The sequence below is a fragment of the Balaenoptera musculus genome, chromosome 7, assembly GCF_009873245.2.
Source record: "Balaenoptera musculus isolate JJ_BM4_2016_0621 chromosome 7, mBalMus1.pri.v3, whole genome shotgun sequence".
Taxonomy (NCBI): Eukaryota; Metazoa; Chordata; class Mammalia; order Artiodactyla; family Balaenopteridae; genus Balaenoptera; species Balaenoptera musculus.
The window spans coordinates 54,313,667-54,334,040 of record NC_045791.1 but is presented as its reverse complement, the minus strand read 5'-3'; the positions used below and the strand labels follow the sequence as shown (position 1 = coordinate 54,334,040).

Sequence of the window (20,374 nt, the reverse complement as noted above, 5' to 3'; positions counted from 1 at the left end):
TTTCCTTTGTGGATCACCCTATTCTGGCCTTCTAAGGCTGACCGCCTCTGGCTGTCCCCAAACCCACCCCCTAACCCTGCCACTGCCTCTAGAAGACTCATGCTCTCTTTGGATGGCCTCATGCCTCCGGTCTGATTTTTAAACACGCTGTTCAGGTCTGGGAGGTATTGCGATGTTTGTGGCCATTCCATTGATGAATTCTTGGAGGTTAGTTGTATTTTCCTACCGTCAAGTTCTTGGGCAGCACTGCACTGTCCTCACAGAGCACCTTCAGGGGAGTGGGAACACAAGGGTTAAGCAATGGTGCAAGAGACTATGTGATAAAAGGCCTCCAAGAGGAGTCCAGAATGGGTCAAGTGGCTGGAACTGTGGACAGAGGCCTTTGGGGAAACAGGATGTCAGCTGGACCGTGAGGGCTGAGTGAGATTCATCTAGGTGGTAGGGAAGGAATTTCTTTGGGAGAGTTGAGTAAACTGAACATTGGTTATGGAGAGTAAATCTTGATTTTAGTTTTGAATGAACTATGAGGTCACAAGTCTACTTCATTCTTTAACTCTCTTGATTTGCTCATGCATTATTTGGCCAGCCAGTGAGTCAAAGGGAAAGGAAAATTGAATGAGGGGTCACTGGTGCCTGCTACGCTAAGGCCTTGACAATTTTGACCATGGATCTGGCATTTTTTTCCACCTCCGCAATCTCATATACCAGTTCCAGGAATAGCAAATAGACAGAGCTGGGTCCAGATCTTATGCTCTGACTTCCCCAAGCCACCCTGGCTTAACTGCAGCTTCTCAAATCCAAGTGATGGCAAGAGATTTTATAAGCCTCCTCACTACAGCGTCTCTAATTTAAAATTTCAATGATGCTGCATCCTGAACAAGCTGGCACAACCAAATCATGGCATCTTGTAACTGAGCAGTTTCTGAGAGCCAGAGTTTCAGAAGCATGCCATGTCTACTGCAACTTGTTGAGGTGAAATGCTAAATTATAGAGAAGATACTTAGAAGGCTTATAAAATATTTGGTATTTCTGAATTGGAACAGTTGCAGTTAAGTCAGCAGGCTCTGAGCTGTGTGCAGGATGTTTTGACCCTGCCATTTTGAATTATTGGACATCCTGATCTTGCTGTTTTGACCCTAGGACATTTTGACTCTATATTTATGAGTAAAATATTGTGATCAGAAATCTATAACTACTGAGAAATGTTTGTCAAGAAAGAATGTCATTATGCCAATTTAATTCCCTGATATTCTATCCAACATAATAAAATTTTCCCATTTTTATATTAATTTTTTTATTGTATTGATCCTCCCCCATGGGGTCAGTTCTTTTCAATGTAAGTTTTACAATGAAGATTTTATATATCAATTTTTCTGTTGTTCATACCAAATATTACCAGTTATCACTTGTGTCACTGTGAGTCTTCTTTTGTAGTGGTTGTTTCTTCATCCAATTATCCCATTTCAGATTTTACTATTCTAAATTTTACTGTGAATACTTTTAAACATGGCAATTTAGGGACTTCCCTGGCGGTCCAGCGGTTAAGACTCCGGGCTTCCACCGCAGGGGGCGTGGGTTCCATCCCTGGTCAGGGAATTAAGATCCCGCAGGCCACGCTGCGCAGCCAAAAAGTAAAACAAAAAACAAAAAAACCATGGCCGTTTAATTTTTATTATTTTTATGAACTATATTCAGGAATTGGTTGAAAATAATTACCAGGTTATGTTTACTTCTAAAGTATCCTTGATAAATAATCTCTAGTTCTCCTTTACGTATTTGGGATTATTCAATTATTCAGGTTAGTTCTATAGAGTTGCTAGTCTAGTGACTGTGCAAAGAGCAAAACATCCCGCTTTGTCTGGGCAATGCCTGGAGTGATGGCTGCCTCTTTAGTAGCAACCAGTATAGACTCAGCTGTTCCAGACTTGATCAGAAGCCTACGAGGGTCGACCACATCACCCACACATAGAGGTGCCCAACTCAAAGAGATACTTTCTTAATATATTCCTACTATAATTTTTTTCTCTTAAAATATCCCTGGTGCGTTTTTCTGGCGGTGTTTATTGGTGGTGGTTGTTATAAACTCAGCCTCTTGCAACTGATTTAACTTGATGGAAAAAAAAAAGTCCTGTTCATCCTTGCTCTGTCCTTGACTTACATTGATCTTTCAACCTGGCAAGCAATTTGTGGTGAGTAAGCATCATTAGAAAAAAAAATAACATCCACTCTTATTATTTCCTTACAACCAAGAAGCAGACTCCAGATGTTCTTATTTTGGTTTTGGCTGGGAGCATTGAGGTGACAAGTATTTTTTCATGAGATCTTATGTAGTGGTCAGTTTTGTGCACTGTTGGAATAACCTCTTTGCGATCAGCTACTGCACTAACTAGGGATGAGGTCATAAGTCATTTTACTGCCAGGTTGGATTCTCTAACAAATAGCCCAAGAAAGCAAGAAGAGGGGAAACAGCATGAAACAAGCAATCACTGGCATAATACCTTTTAAACCAGAGTCTTAAATAATTCCCTAGAATGCATTTTGTTTAATAATTAGAGCCATACTTTGTGTTCCCATCAGAGTGACCCAGTAAAGAATACACTCAGCTACTTATCCAGAAATTCTTTTTTTCTTAAACAAATTTATTTATTTATTTTTGGCTGCGTTGGGTCTTCGTTGCTGCGCGCAGGCTTTCTCTAGTTGCGGTGAGCAGGGCCTACTCTTCGTTGCGGTGCGCAGGCTTGTCACTGCGGTGGCTTCTCTTGTTGCAGAGCACGGGCTCTAGGCATACGGGCTTCAGTAGTTGTGGCACGCATGCTTCAGTAGTTGTGGCTCGTGGGCTCTAGAGCGCAGGCTCAGTAGTTGTGGCGCACGGGCTTAGTTGCTCCACGGCATGTGGGCTCGTCTCAGACCGGGGCTCAAACCCGTGTCCCCTGCACTGGCAGGCGGATTCTTAACCACTGTGCCACCAGGGAAGCCCTATCCAGAAATTCTAATCAAAGAAAATATTTTATTGCTTATTTGGAAGCAGCATGCTATGAAGATAGCATACTTTGTATTAGCTCACTTTTAAAAAAATTAAACATCAACAAAGGACAAAGGGAAAAAAATAATTGAAAACAGACTGTGGTTGATACAAGCTTCGTGAGAAAGGATCACAGTGGAGCTTAAAACCTTAGAGAAGTTGGTTATCCATGGTGGAAAAGAGGACCTCAGTGTCTGATGTCACCATTTCCTATCGCTTTTGCTTGTAAATGCAGATGGCAAACAATAAGAGTTAGACAACTGAGTTGTTGCATTGATGTTTAGGTCACAGCTTCCCTCTCAAGTAAAGGTCATTTCCTATAACCTAGATTTTAATGCTGCCCAAATGCAGTTTCCACCCCCAGGCCCCAAGCACTGTATTAGAACAGGGCAGCTACTCTGGGAATATACGCACATACTTGAAGACCGGTTTCTATTAAAAGAGAACTCCCCCCAACACCCCCGCCATCCCCAGAATTGCCAGTGTGTCATGTGGATTTCTACAGAGCATTGAGAATCCTATCCAGGCCAAAGGACACTTGATATTCAGGGTCAGTGAATGTTGAACAGAATCTCAGAAGGTACTGAAAGTAACACTTATTTCATTTGACATATAATATGTTCGTTGCCACCTGACCCTTTGATTTGTAAAAATATGAAGAATTTCCCAAGCTGGATCCCACAATTCCTGTCCTAAACCGCAGGCAGTTTCCACCCACCCATACCATTCGCCTCTTTACCCCCAGCTGCTTACAGCTTTCTTGCTACAAGGATGGTATTTACTGTCTTGCTCTAACAGGGTGTTGGTAATTTTAAATTTCTCTGGCTTTTAGCTTGTGATGTTATCATCCCGTTCTGTGTCTGTTTTCTTTTAGATTTTAGAGTGCTGACATCCCAAGAGGACTTTATGGACCGTTGTTTTCCCCTCTTTGCTCCTCCTTTGGCAAAATACAGAAAATGATATTCAGGGGCAGTCCCTGGGAACTTTGGGAAAGAAATAACCACAAATCTCCTAGGCAATTGAGATCTTCGGTTTCTGATGAGTCTTAAGGTATGATATATGGCATCATAATCAACATTAAGTTCAATAACATTTTTTATTGCCTAAAAATGACAAGTCAAATCAATTTGGCTCTGACCGTGATAAAAACCCAAATATCTTACTAAAATAAATACTAACCAGCAGTGTGGAGACTGGGTAAGGCAAGTGAGGCGCTTGCCTTGGGCACAAAATTTAAGGGGTCATTAAAAAAAAAACACCTCAGTAATCAAGATAAATGATATTTTAATGCAATATTTTTAAAAGAGAAAATTAATGCAAAAAATACATGATGAAAAAAAATCAAAATTCTAAATACAGGATCAGTAACAGTGCCTTGCCAAGCCATATGGGAGCCTTAGACAAAAGGAAAAATCAGTAATACTTATTCTGTCTTTATGTAGAATTTCGATTCTTTATCACAGTTTTTTTGCATTAATTTTCATTTATTTAAATATTACACTAGAATATTATTTATCTTGATTACTGAGCTTTTTGATTCCTCCCTTAAATTTTGCACCCAAGATGAGTGCCCCATTTAAGGTTAGTTTTTCCATTTAACCTCACCCTAGTCTAGGCCCTGCTAACCAGAAGAGTGATGGCTAGGGTAATAAAATGGTATATTCCCTCCTCTAAAGATGTTAATTCAGGGAAATAAAACATGTTTGGTTATATTTAAGTCTAGTTACTTACATTGGACAACCAACATCCATAATTTGGCCCTGTTTTGGCTATAGTCTCACTTAGAAGGTATTTCCCAAATCCAAAAAATGGAAAGGTTGTCTTTTTGTTAATTCTGTTGGAAGGCAGCACATTAGCAAAATCCATTACATTAAAAAAAAAACGTGCTAGGAAAAGCTCAACTAGTTCAATTCATCAAAAGTTTCTCCTTCCACGGAAGTTTCCTCTGGGTCTTTCTCTGTTGGTCTTGGCAGGAGAGGACCTGTGGGGTTTTCTCCGGTATTCTACCCTTGTCCACCCCCCTTCGCTGACTTTGCTTTCCTCTTCATTGGCTTGTGAGTCAGTGTCTGTGCGCAAAGGCATCCCTGGGATGGTCCTGGGTTGATGGGAGGCATTTGTGCTTCTCTTAAAGTCAGGTGACTGGTGAGAATTGAGTGCTGACTGAGAAACCCTGCAGAATTTTCCAGAATATCTTTCTCTTGAAGGAGTAGAATGCTGACTTTTTCCACTGAATCTTCCTCTGGGAGAAGAACTGAGTGATAGGCTAGCATGATTGTATTTGTTCCTGCTTCTATCTGAGTATCGACCCCTCTCTAAAGAGCTGTCAGTATTAAGACTGGAAAAGTCACTATCCCTGCAGTTGAGATGCAGAGAAGAGAAGTCTTTGGTCAGTCCATACTGAGTAGGAGAGGAGCTTCTGGACTGGTTTATAGGTGTAATCTGTTGGTACTTAATAGGCACCTGGGTCCGTCTCACAGCAGCAGCATAGGAGTCCTGGTCATTGAGATAGGGGAAGAATTGTGACTCCAGGATGCGGTTGCTCTGGGAGCGCTGTAAGGAGGTATTGGATGCAATCTGCCGCATCCTCAGAGTATCCAGCCACTGGCAATCAGCACCTGCGGAAGAAATGGAAATGAACATCTTTGAAGCTACAGTAAATCTGCATGCCTAATTCATAAGCCTGTCTCAGGATACTTCAAGCCTATTTGGGAAGCTCGAAGTTTTACCATTCATAGACGTTCTAGGCTAGTTATAAGGACATTTCCTTTATTATTATAAGTACTTAAAAAAAAATAAGGACATTTGTACTTACCAAATTTATGCTATATGCTTGGCACTGTTCCAAAGGCTTTTCGTATAGTATCTCATTTAACCCTTCAAAAATCTTCTCAGGTCAACACTAATAATATCATTCTAGAATTGAGGAGACCGAAGCTTGAGAGGTGAAGTCATTGGACCCACGGTCACTCAGTTAAGAATCTCAGGTCCTTCTGCATCTAAAACCCATCTTCTTCCCACTTAGCCATGTTGTCACTTCTAGAAATTGCTGTTTAAGTGTCTTTGGATGGCAGAGGTATGTTTAGTAAACAAAAGGCTTTTTGCCAACCAGCACTTTTAAATCCTCAAGAACCCTAAATGCAGATAAAAGAAATTGGGTTCTAATGGTTGAAACAGCTAGACATTGTTTGGGAGAAAGACAGTTCATATCTCCAGAGGAGAGATTCCTGAGGTTCAGGAATAAGAAATGTTTTCTGCATGAAGAATGAAGCTTCACGGCAAACAGGAAGAAGTTACGGTAAAAGAACATGGTTAATTAACAAGAGCCATCTAGTAAGCTATATTTCAGTGAATAAGCAAGTTCCTCACATTTAAGATGGTCTCTGTCTTCCCAAGGGCCTGAGTTGCCCGCATTCTTGAGTTCCCTGGTGTCCTCATTGAGCTCCTCTGGCCCTGCTTGTGCCGATGGAGCTTCTGGAGAGGAACAGAGCATGCCTACCTCCCTCTGCCAGCAAGTAACCTCCCTCACTGCTCTGCACAGGTGACTCACGCCTCTCAGGTGAGGGACGCATCCAGATACAGGCGACCTCCTGTGTTCAGACACTCCTCACAGGTTTCATTCAACCACCACACGCCTTCTTCCCGTCATTTGGACTTCTCTGAAATCCTGGCTTCCAACAGAACCCTGATTTTGTGCAGTGTCCAACCCCCTCCACGGAGCCATGTGCATGGGGGAAGCTGACCACATCTGGCTCTAAGGCAGACTTCGATTAGTCCAAGCCAGACATAGCGATGCCATGGTTAGGAATGCACAAGGTGCTCAGCTCTGGCCATAGCAACCTGAAAGGTAGTCTGCAGGGGGTTTCTAAGCAAGTCTTTCTTACTCCAAAACATGAGAACAGGGAGGGGATTGACCTCTCATTTCCTGTGGGCCTTATCATATCTTTATGTGATGACTGTGAACACGAGAGGAGCTTGGCTGAGGGCAAAGGCATAATATTGAGGATGGCAGAGTGGAAAGAAGGAAAGGTTCATTTCTCATCCTTAACATGGTTGAGATTATCGTACTGCACCTGGAGCCCAGCCTACCTCTGGACTTCTCGTTATGGAAGACAATACATTTTATTATAGTTAAAACCCGTGTTGTTGGGTTTAGAGTACTGCCCAGGATCCTGGGCCCCCTGGCTGGTGGGCGTTTAAAAACACCTAGTCTGGGGCTTCCCTGGTGGCGCAGTGGTTAAGAATCCGCCTGCCAGTGCAGGGGACACGGGTTCGAGCCCTGGTCCAGGAAGATCCCACGTGCTGCGGAGCAACTAAGGCCGTGCACCACAACTACTGAGCCTGCGCTCTAGAGCCCACGAGCCACAACTACTGAAGCCCGAGCGCCTAGAGCCCGTGCGCCACAACAAGAGAAGCCACCGCAATGAGAAGCCCGCGCGCCACAATGAAGAGTAGCCCCCGCTCGCCGCAACTAGAGAAAGCTGGGGCGCAGCAAAGAAGACCCAATGCAGCCAAAAATAAATAAAATAAAATAAACTAATTTAAAAACAACAACAACAACAAAACACACACCTAGTCTGCTTGGCAAGTGAGTCCTTATAGTGGGGGACACAGAAGCTAGGCTCTCAGAACTCAGGGACACTAGCCATCGGGGTACTTTTTTTTTTATTAATTTTATTTATTTATTTATTTTTGGCTGTGTTGGGTCTTCGTTTCTGTGCGAGGGCTTTCTCTAGTTGTGGCAAGCGGGGGCCACTCTTCATCGCGGTGCGCGGGCCTCTCACTGTCGCGGCCTCTCTTGTTGCGGAGCACAGGCTCCAGACGCGCAGGCTCAGTAGTTGTGGCTCACGGGCCTAGTTGCTCCGCGGCATGTGGGATCTTCCCAGACCAGGGCTCGAACCCGTGTCCCCTGCATCGGCAGGCAGATTCTCAACCACTGCGCCACCAGGGAAGCCCCCATCAGGGTACTTTGTGTCCATGCCACCAAAGAACCTTCTGTCATGGCTTCTCAGGTATATTTTCTTATTGGGAAGAAGAGGCACTGATCAGAAAACCTGTGTTTCTGGTTTGTTGGGGAGGTATGTTTCTCAGGTGAAAAGTGATTTGCATGGGTTTTTTTGTTTGTTTGTTTGTTTGTTTAAATTATTTTATTTATTTATTTTTGGCTGTGTTGGGTCTTCGTTTCTGCGCGAGGGCTTTCTCTAGTTGCGGCGAGCGGGGGCCACTCTTCATCGCGGTGCGCGGGCCTCTCACTATCGCGGCCTCTCTTGTTGCGGAGCACAGGCTCCAGACGCGCAGGCTCAGTAGTTGTGGCTCACGGGCCTAGCTGCTCCGCGGCATGTGGGATCTTCCCAGGCCAGGGCTCGAACCCGTGTTCCCTGCATTGGCAGGCGGACTCTCAACCACTGCGCCACCAGGGAAGCCCTGCATGGGTTTTTATGTATCCGTCTCCTGCATGTTTGTTAGCCTGACTCTGGGTTGTATTAGAGTTTCTGGACCTGCAAAGGTGAGGGTCACAACTTCTTCCCTGAAGCTAGCAAATAATGACCAGTTCAACAGCAAGTCAGCCTGCCTTCCTCTGTTATTTCTAAATGGTTTCTTTATAGCATCTGTAATTACTATCACCACTACTCAGCATATGTATTTCATGTTTTCTCTTTCTCTATCCTCCCTTCCTTCCTTCCTTCCTTTTATTTTCCCCCTCCCTCCCTTCCCCTATCATTCTTTTTTTTTTTTTTTTTTTCTCATTGTTTGGCCACACTGCACAGCACGTGGGATCTTAATTCCCCGACCAGGGATCAAACCTACACCCCCTGCAGTGGAAGCTCAGAGTCTTAACCATTGGACCACCAGGAAAGCCCCACCCCTATCATTCTTATGCTTTGACGGATCCATGGTGTTCAGGATTCAAGAGGTTGCCCCAGTGATAGCAGTGATTCTACAGGAAGGTTTGTTGGACATGGCAGATGATTCTTATCTTTATCTACAATTTTGGAAACTAAATATATATGTGTATGTATATACATACATATTTTTATTTACCAATATAAAATAATCACTAATTTTCACCTTTTATGGTAGTTATCCAAATACTGTACTTTATTATAATATGCCCCTATTTCCAAGCCCATAAATACTACTTTCCATATAATTTGTATATAAAACCAATATTCTAAAAAAAGAAGAAGGAAGTATTATATTAGAAATCTATGTCAATTCACAGACTGGCCCTTATCCCTGGTCTGAGAATTTGACATTTCCTCTTTGGAACATGTGTAGTGCACAGCTGACTTACTTGAGTCAGACCTGCTTCCAGGGTTGCCCTCTGAGTTGGGGAGTAACGTCTGGATGGCAAGCTGGACAGCTTTCACTTCATCCTGAGGTTTCGTTCTACTCCACTGAATTGAATGGACGTGCTTAGTGCTTTTTGGAGCTCTAACATCACTCTGTTAAAAAAAAAAAAAAAAGGGAGAGAAACCCACAACCAAATATACACATGTTTATAAAATAGGAAGGAAGGAAAACCAGGTTATCATATCCCTTCAGTGTAACTCCTTAGAACACTATCATAATGCATTAGGTAAAATATTTGCACGGTTTGCCTGAATATGGTAATCTGATTAAAAGAAAAATTTTAACCACTTTATTCCTTAGTGGACTATAGTAGTTAAAAAGGTGGTTGTCTTCTCTAAGAATCTGTTAGTTGGCAAATCTCAACTTACCTCTTCGTTTAATAAGTAATGATAAACAATGTCTTTTGTTTATAGTAGTTGAATACAGATATTTTGTTGAATAAATAAAAATCTGACCACCATTTTGCCCAGGACTGTCTGTGATCATCCTGGGTAACTGGGTGAGTGTGGGTAGGTTGGTGGGACTAATTACCCCCATGGGAGGGTACAGGGTAACAAATGCAAAAGTGAGGCAGGATAGAGAATTAAGAATAAGGATTAGAAAAAGGAGAGGACGCCGGATCAAGACACACCACTTTCTTTGTCCTGTGCTCCCCTCATCACCAGGTGTCACAAATCAGACTAGAGTGAAGAGCCTCTATCAAAGGATTTGATACGGTTATGAAAATATATTTTTTAAAAAATCCTGAAGTGACTGTTACAGACACAAGTAGCATATCATCACGGGGCCTGAGAAGGAGGAAGAAGGAGAGGAGGAAGAGGCAGGAGAGAGAGAAAGAGAAGGGAAAACTTGGTGAGGTGTATCTCCAGAACTAAGGCAGGTAGAGATGAAACTTGGCTGTTATGACTGTCCAGTTACTAAAAGAGGGCTTTTCCTTAGTAGTGGGTGGGGGGGGGGGCTGGTCAACAGGCTCTAGAATAGTCCAGATTCCAAGTTCCTCAAGACCAGTCAACTCCTTTTATTTAGGTTCTGTGCCCTGCAGGCAACGCTTTGACGATTAATGCTCTTTCTCAGGTGCCTCATCCCTGACAGGCAGTGCATCCTGGCTGATGAGGATAAATCATTGCCGTTGTCCTAATTAGCTTCCAGCATCGGGCCACCCTGGATAAGCGGACTGTCCAGGGTTTGGATTTCTCACATTAAAAAGCCACACCCTGGCAGCTCAGAAGACCATCCCAATGCAGCAGCGCACTAAGTCCCATTCCAGGCTGACTTCCCTCACCTTACTGCTAGGAAGGGAACAGATAGAACAGGAAGAGGGGAAACTGTATTCACAGTCAGAGGACCTGGGTGTGACTCCACCCACTCTCATTGACTACCCCAAGCCTCGGGACCGCCTTTCATCCCTCTGAGCCCGTTTTCCCTAGCTGCCAGGTGAAGACAATGCTCCCTATTTTTGATTATTTGCACAAGGTTAATGAGATAACACAGGTGTAAGCTCCTCTCACAGTGCCTAGGTCATGGCAAATACTTATTAAATGTTTCTTGGTTGAATAAATGACTGAATGAATGAGGGCATGTCCTATTAAGGGTAGCTGCATACTAATATCTCCATGGGTGCCAAGACTCTGCTATAACTGTTTCCCTCCACCCCGTTCCCCCAGGGTTTCTCTACCTCGTGAAGCAGATTTTCCCACCACCATGAAGACCTTGCTGATTTTTAAAACATAATTAGATCATTTAAAGCAGCAGACTACTTAAAACACCCACTGGCGTCCCACGGTGCTTACCGTAAATCCAAACTCCTCACTGCGGCTCCGGAGGCTCTATGTTCGGCCCCGCCCACCTCTCTAGCCTTGTCACGCCCTCTGTGCTTCAGGAACTTGCACTTGCCCTTCCTCTGCTGTTCCTTGTTGCCTCCCCCTCAGAGGAGGGGCCTTCCCTCACCACCCAATCTAACGCCCCGTGTCTCACTATTTTCTGGTTCTCACTTATCACTCTGAGATTACTCATTTATCATCTATCTCCCCCCACTGGAGTACATATAAGCCTCGAGAGAGTAGAGATTTAGTCTATCCTAATCACGGAACGTTACTGATTGGTAGCTATTTGCTAAATATATGAATTTTAATTTTTCTAAAGTATACGTTTTTCTATTTTTCCATATATGAAATACATGGAGTCTGGTTTTGATAGTAGATCCCCCCTTACCCCCAGGTGGTAGTAGAAGTTGCACTCTGTGAAGAATTGCTGATCTACCTTCACCCCTAGACTCTAAGCACCAAGAAGGCAGAGCTCTGTTTTGGTCACTGTTCCATATTCCCCAGTACCTCACACATGCATACGTGGTATGCAGAAGGTGCTCAATCATTAACTGATGAATGAATGAATTACTACCTCAATCTCTAGGCAAGTGTATCCCATTCTCAATCCTACCCAACACTTTGTTAGAATAATTGTATTGATCTTCCCATACTCATGTTGGTTAAGTAGTCTCTCTTCCAATAAACTTTAAGCACTCTGAGGGAGCAAATAAATCCCTAACGGAGAAACTACTGATGGTGAAGCCAACAGGCGCCCACCCCCTGCCAAGCTTACCTCATATGTGACTGTGCATTCTACAGTCTGATTTTCCATTATTCCTATAATCCACTTCTCCATTACAAATGGGGGCTGAAAAAAACAAAAGTTAGGATGGGTGTAGTGCCATCATACAGCCTGCCCTGTCTGCTACAGCACAGGTTTCTTGGAGGCCGGCTGGGCCATACACAATTGGCAAACAGGGCGTGATTCAGGTTATCATGAAAGCCATGATGTCAGATTATTAGGAAACTCATGTTGGTTCACATGTGATTACTCACAACATGCTAATGTCTAATGTTTGGGGGTTTGGTTTCATAAGATATCCTTTCCTATGTTTGTGAACAGCTAATCTTGTCTCCCACAATCTTCTCTTTTCCGATACATCACTCAATCCAATCATTAGGTCATTAACTCAAGCTAATGTCTGGAAGGCTCAGCGGAAAGCTTTCTCACAATTAGGAGAAAGCCTTAACAACCTTAGAAGACCCTAAAGTGACTTTTTTGGGTGCAAGCAGTGGCTGGTTTGGCGGCTTCATAACCACCCTGCTTTCTCGCTATATCAGGCTGCCTGGCAATGCTGCAGGTGCAAATGAAACTGGGAAGACATTTCTCCTCTGTATTAAAATAAATGAGTAATAAAGAAGCCTATGCCTTGGATCCTATTTTAAGTTTGATGAAAATGGTGTTTATTAGAAGTGAAGCTCCACTCTCTTCCCGCCCCCCAACCCATCATTCCAGGTTTAAGGCTGCAAATGACTGACTGGCCATGAGATAGGCACAAAGCAAATGTGGTAGAGATTTAACTGGGCTTTTTTTTTTTTAACAAGAGAAAAACAAAGAGATTTTTATTAACATGTATACCTCATGTATACACAGGAGATACCCAGGGAAAAATGAGTAACTCAGAGAATTCAGGATTAAATGCCATCTTTATAGAGGAAGGGGAAGAGGGGGATGTAGGCCTCTCGGAGGAGAGTAAATGATTTTTAGGAAAGATGAAGGGGCCCTGAGAGGAACAGATGGGAGGTTTGTGACAAAGTTTGTCTGGGTATGGAGTCAACTTCTATTCTCTCCTGTGACAAGAATCAATCTTCTCTGTTTTTTTTTTTTTCCCTTAATTAGGATTTTTATTATTTCTGTTGATGTTAAAAAGTTCTACAGATTTTGAACGGCCCTCCCCAATCCTGTTTTTCCCATAAGCCCTGTTAATGTTGCTGCGTGATTTTGCAGAAGATATGGTTCCTCTAGAATGCATATATGGCCTTAGAGCAGAAGCACCTGTATTCAGTTTTATAACTCCACCCCGTTCTTTTTGCTCTGAGTGACTTCCTTCCGTTATCAGGCAATGACTTGCTTCTCAGTGACACTGAAGCCACTAACAACTGGTGGCAACCAGAGATGGCACAGGTGGGGAGGAAAGAGAAAGTGTGTGTCAGTCTCCAAGATACCAAAACACAGTCTGTCCCAACAGAATAAGGGAAAGGTGAAAGCAGATCATAACCTTTGTGATAAATAACATAACTTCCAGTTACTCAGGGCAATCCAACAAGGAATATGCATATACTTCTAAATTAAAAGGACTTGGGTGGTTAGCAATCTCATGCCTGGGGAGCGAACACATTCCCAAGTCTAATGCTGTGGCTTTGAAGACTCTTTTCACTTCCCCACTTGTGTTTGTACCATGGCTCTTTGCTGCCAGCCCCATTTTCCTCACTGAAACCAAATACACAGTCAAGAGTGTACTAGAGTTAATGGCTTATGTGACGTTTAGCGTGACTGTCCTATTGACATCATGGTTATTCACCTGAGTTGTTGACCTTCTACAATTGAAGTCTTATATGTATTTTTTCAGTATTATTGGACAGATTTGAATTTTTTCCATTTTGAAGAGAAGCTAAGCATTTCTCTAAGACTGTCTTCAGTGTTTTAATGGGTGTGCTTGTACCATTGACCCCAAAGTAGTAAGATGCTCTCTGGCCACTCTGGGAATTCATAGGTGTGAACTCAAGGAAGCCATGAAGACTTCAACCTGTGCTTCATGAATAATCTCATCTCAGTTCTTCAAGAAATTCAACACCACCAAGAAAGCCTTTCTCCTGACAAGTTTTTAAGAGTTTAAATGACCCAAAATTCGAGGTAAATATTTACATCATTAGCATTTTCTTTCCTTTAATAAATGACAGAATACACATAAAGAAATGTAGAAGAAAGTAAAAAAAAAATTAAACGACACTTTTCTGTAGTACTTTTTAGTTCACACAGCGTTAAGTGGAATTTTAACAAAAATCTATATGATCTCAATCTGCTAAATAAAATGTGCCTTTCAACATCCAGCTTGAGGCTGAGCTGGTGTGAGCATCACAAGCACAAAAGCACACTGCTGGGGTATTCTAATGTCTTTGTTTGATATCTGTGAATTCAAAAAAGCTTTTAAGCAGTAAATAGAACTCTACCTTTGTCATCTTTAAAATCTCTGCATCAGGCAGGTTAGTGTTGAATGTCACATCTTTGATGTAGGTTATTGCAATTTCATCCCCATCCATTTCCATATACATTTTCCACTTACAATCCTGGAATTAAAAGAAAAATTATAGAATTTGAGAAAGTAAAACAATTTTTTTTTTTTTTTAGTCTCAATGTTTTATAACACATGACGTATTCTAAATGATTACTGGAGTGTTTTTTTTTTTTTTCTTTATCAATAAAAGGACATGAAATTAGATCTCTTTCTATATCTAAATAATCCCCAGGTGGGGCGGTCTTGAGACACCATTTATCAATCTAAATGTTCTATTATAGGCGTTGCAAACTCCACATCCTAAAGGAACAAGGCAGATAAAAATGAATAAAGCCAGGCAGTTTCATTACAGAGCCTTAAATTGTAATCTTTCAAAATAGACCCACTTAATTTACATATTAAACATTGTAGGGATATTTTTGCATTGACCCAAAGAAATGTGGTCTTCCCACTTTTTTTGAAATATAAGTCCCTCTTGATCTACCTTTCACTTTTCCAGTGTTGGTAATGACATGGGTTCAAGAAATAGCTCCCTTTCTTCTTAACAGGAAATGTGAGGATGTATGGCAATGCATAACTGGCCCAAGCATTGGGGGGGGGTCATGGGAAGGGTTAAGGGACCCTTGGGATCTAAAGGGCAACTGCCCTAAAGGGACAGCCACCACTCAGCTTCTGTTGATTGTTCCCATGTGGGAATATGAGTCTAGTCTTGCTAGGTCCTTTAATGATTTATGAAAAGTTGGATATCTGATTCTTGTATGAAACCTCTTGATTTTTTTTTTTTTTTTTTAATTTTTATTTATTTATTTATTTATTTATGGCTGTGCTGGGTCTTCGGTTCGCGCGAGGGCTTTCTCCAGTTGCGGCAAGTGGGGGCCACTCTTCATCGCGGTGCGGGGACCGCTCTTCATCGCGGTGCGCGGGCCTCTCACCATCGCGGCCCCTCCCGTTGCGGGGCACAGGCTCCAGACGCGCAGGCTCAGTAATTGTGGCTCACGGGCCCAGTTGCTCCGCGGCATGTGGGATCCTCCCAGACCAGGGCTCGAACCCGTGTCCCCTGCATTGGCAGGCAGATTCTCAACCACTGCGCCACCAGGGAAGCCCCCCTCTTGATTTTTTAAATGATGGTATGTTAATTAAATTTTCAGTAAAACCACGATGTAATGAAAGAGTGCTCTACACCATTAGTCACCAGGGGAATGCAAATTAAAACCACAATGAGATACCACTATATACCTACCAGGTGGCTAAGACTGATAACATCAAATGTTGGCTGTGATTTGGAGCTACTGGGTTGTTGGTTGGAGTGTAAATGGTAAAATCACTTTGGGAAAAGTTTTGGCAATTTATTATAAAACTAAACATATACGTACTCTATGACACAGAAATTCTACTCCTAACTATTTACCCAAGTAAAATGAAAAAAGACTTGTACAGTATTGTTCTGAGCAGCTTTATCATAATAGCTAAAAAACTGGAAACAGGCCAGGTGTTGACCAACACTTTCATAGAATGGAATATACTCAGAAATACAAAGGAACTAATTATTGATGCATGCAATAACATGGATAAATCACAAAAGCATTACAGCGAGTGAAATTTTGTATAAAAAGAACAAACTAAGGCTTCCATTTACATGAGTTTCTAGAACAGACAAAACCAATCTACAGTGGAAAATATTCAGAAAAGTGGTTGCTTCTGCAGATGGGGACTGACTGGGAAGGGGCATGAGGGGACTTTCTGGGGATGGTAATGCTCTATAGATAGCGGTTTGGGTTATATAGGTGTATGCATTTGTTAAAACTCAGCAAATGTATACTTCAGATATGTGCATTTCTTACTGAACTCTAGTATACTGAAGTATTTAGGAGGAAGTGTACTCGTATCTGCAAATTACTTTGAAATGCATCCAAAAATAAAGATTGATAGATGGTTAAGAAGATAGAGGGATGGACAGATATGTAATAAAGCAAGTAGATCCTGATGCTTGAATCTAGGAGCTGAGTATACAAGAATTCCTATAAAATTTTTTCAACTTTGCTGAAAAATTTATATGAAAAATTTAATAATAAAAATGTTGGGGTACAAACACTGTGTATGCAATTAAAAGGAAAAAGAAACCCATGTCTGTGCACCAAATTTGACCCCTGGATCATAAATTCATCTTCTTTCTTACATTATTTGAAGGATGAAGGATTCTGAGAGATTAAGGATAATGCACCGAGCTCCTTACATGCTGAAACCAGAACATGCTCTCACACAAGCAGACCTGGAATGTTCCCTGAGCAAGCTCGGACACAATTATCATGGAAGAACATTAACAAAGGGGCTGCTGAAAACCTGTTGGCTTCAGTAGGAAGCTGGGGGGGCCCCATGTTTTAGGAAAGCTTCTGGACGAATTGCAGCACCAAGAAGGGCCCAGGCCTGAAGGGAGGGCCCTCTTTGCCCAGCCACATTCACAAGATGGAGAGCCAATTAGTGAAGGAAAAGGTCTATTCAATAACGTGAAAAACTAGCTCTTGGCTAACACAAGTCAAATTAGTCGCTCAGAATTGACAAATCTCTCAGTATTTCTTTGTTTTGGAGCCACTGCTACCCTGGCAACGTGAGCCCTGAGATAACTGGGCAGGATAATTAGTCTTTGGAGTCATGACTGCTCTTCTCTGAAATAGCAAGAGCCTCCTCAAGGCAGTAGCTGGAATAAAAAGCCTTAGAAAAGACAAGTTTACTTAGTTCTGTTTCTTGTGCCTGTCAAGTTTTGGAATGAAGTTAGTCAAAAGCACAGTTAAAAGACCTTGAACTGTGGTGCAAATGCCCAGTCCCCTCTGCTTCACCTCCGTGACCTCAGGCCCCAATCAGACCCTGCCGAGGACAGGCTCAGGGGAGCTCTGCGTGGAGAAGGGTCTGACTGGAGGGAACCCAGGCTGTGGAGTGCTTACTATGCTTTTGGCATCTTGCTGGGTACTTACACTGTGCTCTTTTATTTGATATCCATAATGACCCTGCAAGTTAGCTTTATTTTCCCATCAGGCAAGTGAGAAAAATGAGGCTTAGACAGATTAAGGAATTTTTCTAGGTTTTCCTAGCCAAGAAGTGGTGGAGGTGGGATTAGAAAAGCACAAGGCTGGGGACTTCCCTGGTGGTCCAGTGGTTAAGAATCTGCCTTCCAATGCAGCGGACGCGGGTTCGATCCCTGGTTGGGGAACTATAGATCCCACACGCCACAGGGCAACTGAGCCCGCGCGCCACAATTAGAGAGAAGACCCAACACAGCCAAAAATAAAATTAAAAAAAAAAAAGGCCCAAGGCTGCTTGGCTCCAAAGTTGGAGGAGATACTAATAGGGAAGGGCAACTGGGAGGGTGGCAGGACAGACTCACTGGATGGTTGACAGAGCTCCAGAATGGGACCAGCTATTAAAGGAGCAGGACCAGAGAAGACTTTGCTAATACAACCAAAAAAGCAAGCGGTCACAAGTCCTCCCCTAAGCCCCAACTTCTTTGTTTCCTCAAAGTCCAATGTGGAGAAACAGGATCTAGATATAGGGTTACAGACCTTTTATTTTTTCAATTCTTTTCCTCTTAGCTGAAAGAAAGCCTTTTACCTGAACCATAAAAGAAGCTATTTTCTACAGAAGCCATAAAACTATAATCAGAGAAGTGATAAGACAAGAGGGGCATTATCCATTCATTAAAAAGTAGGCATTGATTGTTACACAGCTGGGAGAGAAAGAAAGGAAATATGCAGCGTTCACCCAAATTATTAATTTAATGTGTCAAGGCCCTGATGTAACTCCTGGGTATTTTCAGGGCATGTATGATTTTATTGTTGTCTAGTTAAGAAAAGTAATCTACAAATAAAGTAATGGAATTCTTTAAATTCTGCTCAATTTTAAATTACCCTAAGGTATTCCTGGCATTTTTGTTACTCGGTGAGCCAAAGGTGTCCAAAAGCATTCTCCACAACTCCCAGGATTTAAACAATTTATTTATTACACAGGACCCGACTGCAGACGGGATGCCGCCGTGTACCGAGTTCTTAACCAACTGATCACTGGAACAGTTTTCACATGAATAAGATGAATTAAATTATCAATAATATCACTAAAAATAACAATTCTGCATATTTATGAGCCTAATATAGAATTTTACAAGCACAATTGCTAGCTTTTCAGTTTCTTGGTAGTGATACGGACCAGATAGTGGGAATAGACTCTGATTTAAAAACCATTCACTTTTACCAGGGTGAACTATTGATTTTGGCTTGATGTGAATGACAGAAATGTGGGTATTGATTTTTGAATGGGAAACATTCAAGAGTTACTTTGAACGTCTGCGAACAACTCTTGATCTTGACAGGCAGAAATCAAAAGCAGACAGCTCTGTATTCTGAGAGAGCCCATGGGGGCCTTGAAGGATTCCTTTTCCAAAACCATTTCACCCCTGGCAGTCTGTAGTGGTTCTGTTATTCACTCATTTGGTTTAAGGTGCTGAGGATTCCTATTAAAATGGAAACAATATAGGAAAGGATCATCATTGAGCCATTACTGGGGGAGCAAGACAGGGGTGAGGCGAAGGATCACAAGTTTTTTTTTTTAAATTAATTATTTATTTATTTATTTATTTTTGGCTGCGTTGGGTCTTTGTTGCTGCATGCGGGCTTTCTCTAGTTGCTGCGAGTGGGGGCTACTCTTTGTTGTGGTGTGCGGGCTTCTCATTGCGGTGGCTTCTCTTGTTGCAGAGCACGGGCTCTAGGCGCACGGACTTCAGTAGTTGTGGCACATGGGCTCAGTAGTTGTGGCTCACGGGCTCTAGAGTGCAGGCTCAGTAGTTGTGGCGCACGGGCTTAGTTGCTCCGCGGCATGTGGGATCTTCCCAGACCAGGGCTCTAACCGGTGTCCCCTGCATTGGCAGGCGGATTCTTAACCACTGCGCCACCAGGGAAGTCCAAGATCACAAGTTTAAAGTCCAAACACCTGAGCTGGAATCCTAGTTTTGCCACTTTCCCCACAACCTCAGCCAAGTTATATAACCTGTCTGAATCTCAGTGTTCTTTAATGACGAGTGGGTGGTTGTATTTGGACTAAATGAGATAATGTAAATAAAGTACCCAGCACTGTGCCAGAGCCAAATTAGGAGCCCCCAAAGAAGTGATTACTATTCTTACCAATACTGGTCACCAACAGAGCTCCAATCTGTTATTACATTAGCCAGCCCATCCTCTAGCAGCCATCTAAGGGAATGGGCCAGAAGGTAGGTGAGGCAGGAAGGTTCAAAGAGTGTCTAGAGGGCTTCCCTGGTGGCACAGTGGTTGAGAATCTGCCTGCCAATGCAGGGGACACGGGTTCGAGCCCTGGTCTGGGAAGATCCCACATGCCGCGGAGCAGCTGGGCCCGTGAGCCACAGTTACTGAGCCTGCGCGTCTGGAGCCTGTGCTCCGCAACAAGAGAGGCCACGACAGTGAGAGGCCCCCGCACCGCGATGAAGAGTGGCCCCCACTTGCCGCAACTAGAGAAAACCCTCGCACAGAAACGAAGACCCAACAGAGCCATAAATAAATAAATAAATTAATTAAAAAAAAAAAAAAAAAGAGTGTCTAGAATAGGGACCTGGCCAGAGTGGATAGGCTGGGTCAAAGCATCTTCCTTGGGCAGGAGTTTGGGGATCCAGAGGGCACTGACTGACACTGGTGCCGGGGACTGATCAGTGTTGGAAAAAAGAAGGTGCAGCCAAGTGGCAACACAGCGAAGACTGCCTTTATGAAATACGTAGAAGGAAGAAACTTACATCTTCTTACATACATGGATTAGATAACACCAATACTGCCCTTTCCTGTTTCAACAGATCCTGATGCAGCCCTACCAACAGAAACCAGCAGATGTCCGGAGGGACAATGGCTGTG

At 42.8% G+C, this 20,374-nt stretch overlaps 1 protein-coding gene across 4 annotated transcripts in view; it reads right to left on the bottom strand.

The window, feature by feature from the left end:
• Window positions 1-3,019: 3,019 nt before the first annotated feature.
• The window catches only part of MAP3K20 (mitogen-activated protein kinase kinase kinase 20), a 169,200-nt gene continuing 151,845 nt past the window's right edge, over window positions 3,020-20,374 (bottom strand). For 2 of the 4 annotated variants that reach the window (XM_036857319.1, XM_036857317.1), the window contains exons 17-20: window positions 14,410-14,526; window positions 11,972-12,046; window positions 9,315-9,465; window positions 4,937-5,637 (exon numbers count right to left, since the gene is read on the bottom strand). In XM_036857319.1, coding sequence (XP_036713214.1) covers window positions 4,937-5,637; window positions 9,315-9,465; window positions 11,972-12,046; window positions 14,410-14,526 — 1,044 coding nt within the window. Of the gene's footprint in view, window positions 5,638-9,314; window positions 9,466-11,971; window positions 12,047-14,409; window positions 14,527-20,374 lie in introns of all 4 variants that reach the window. The other 2 variants (XM_036857315.1, XM_036857316.1) reach the window with 2 other exon arrangements.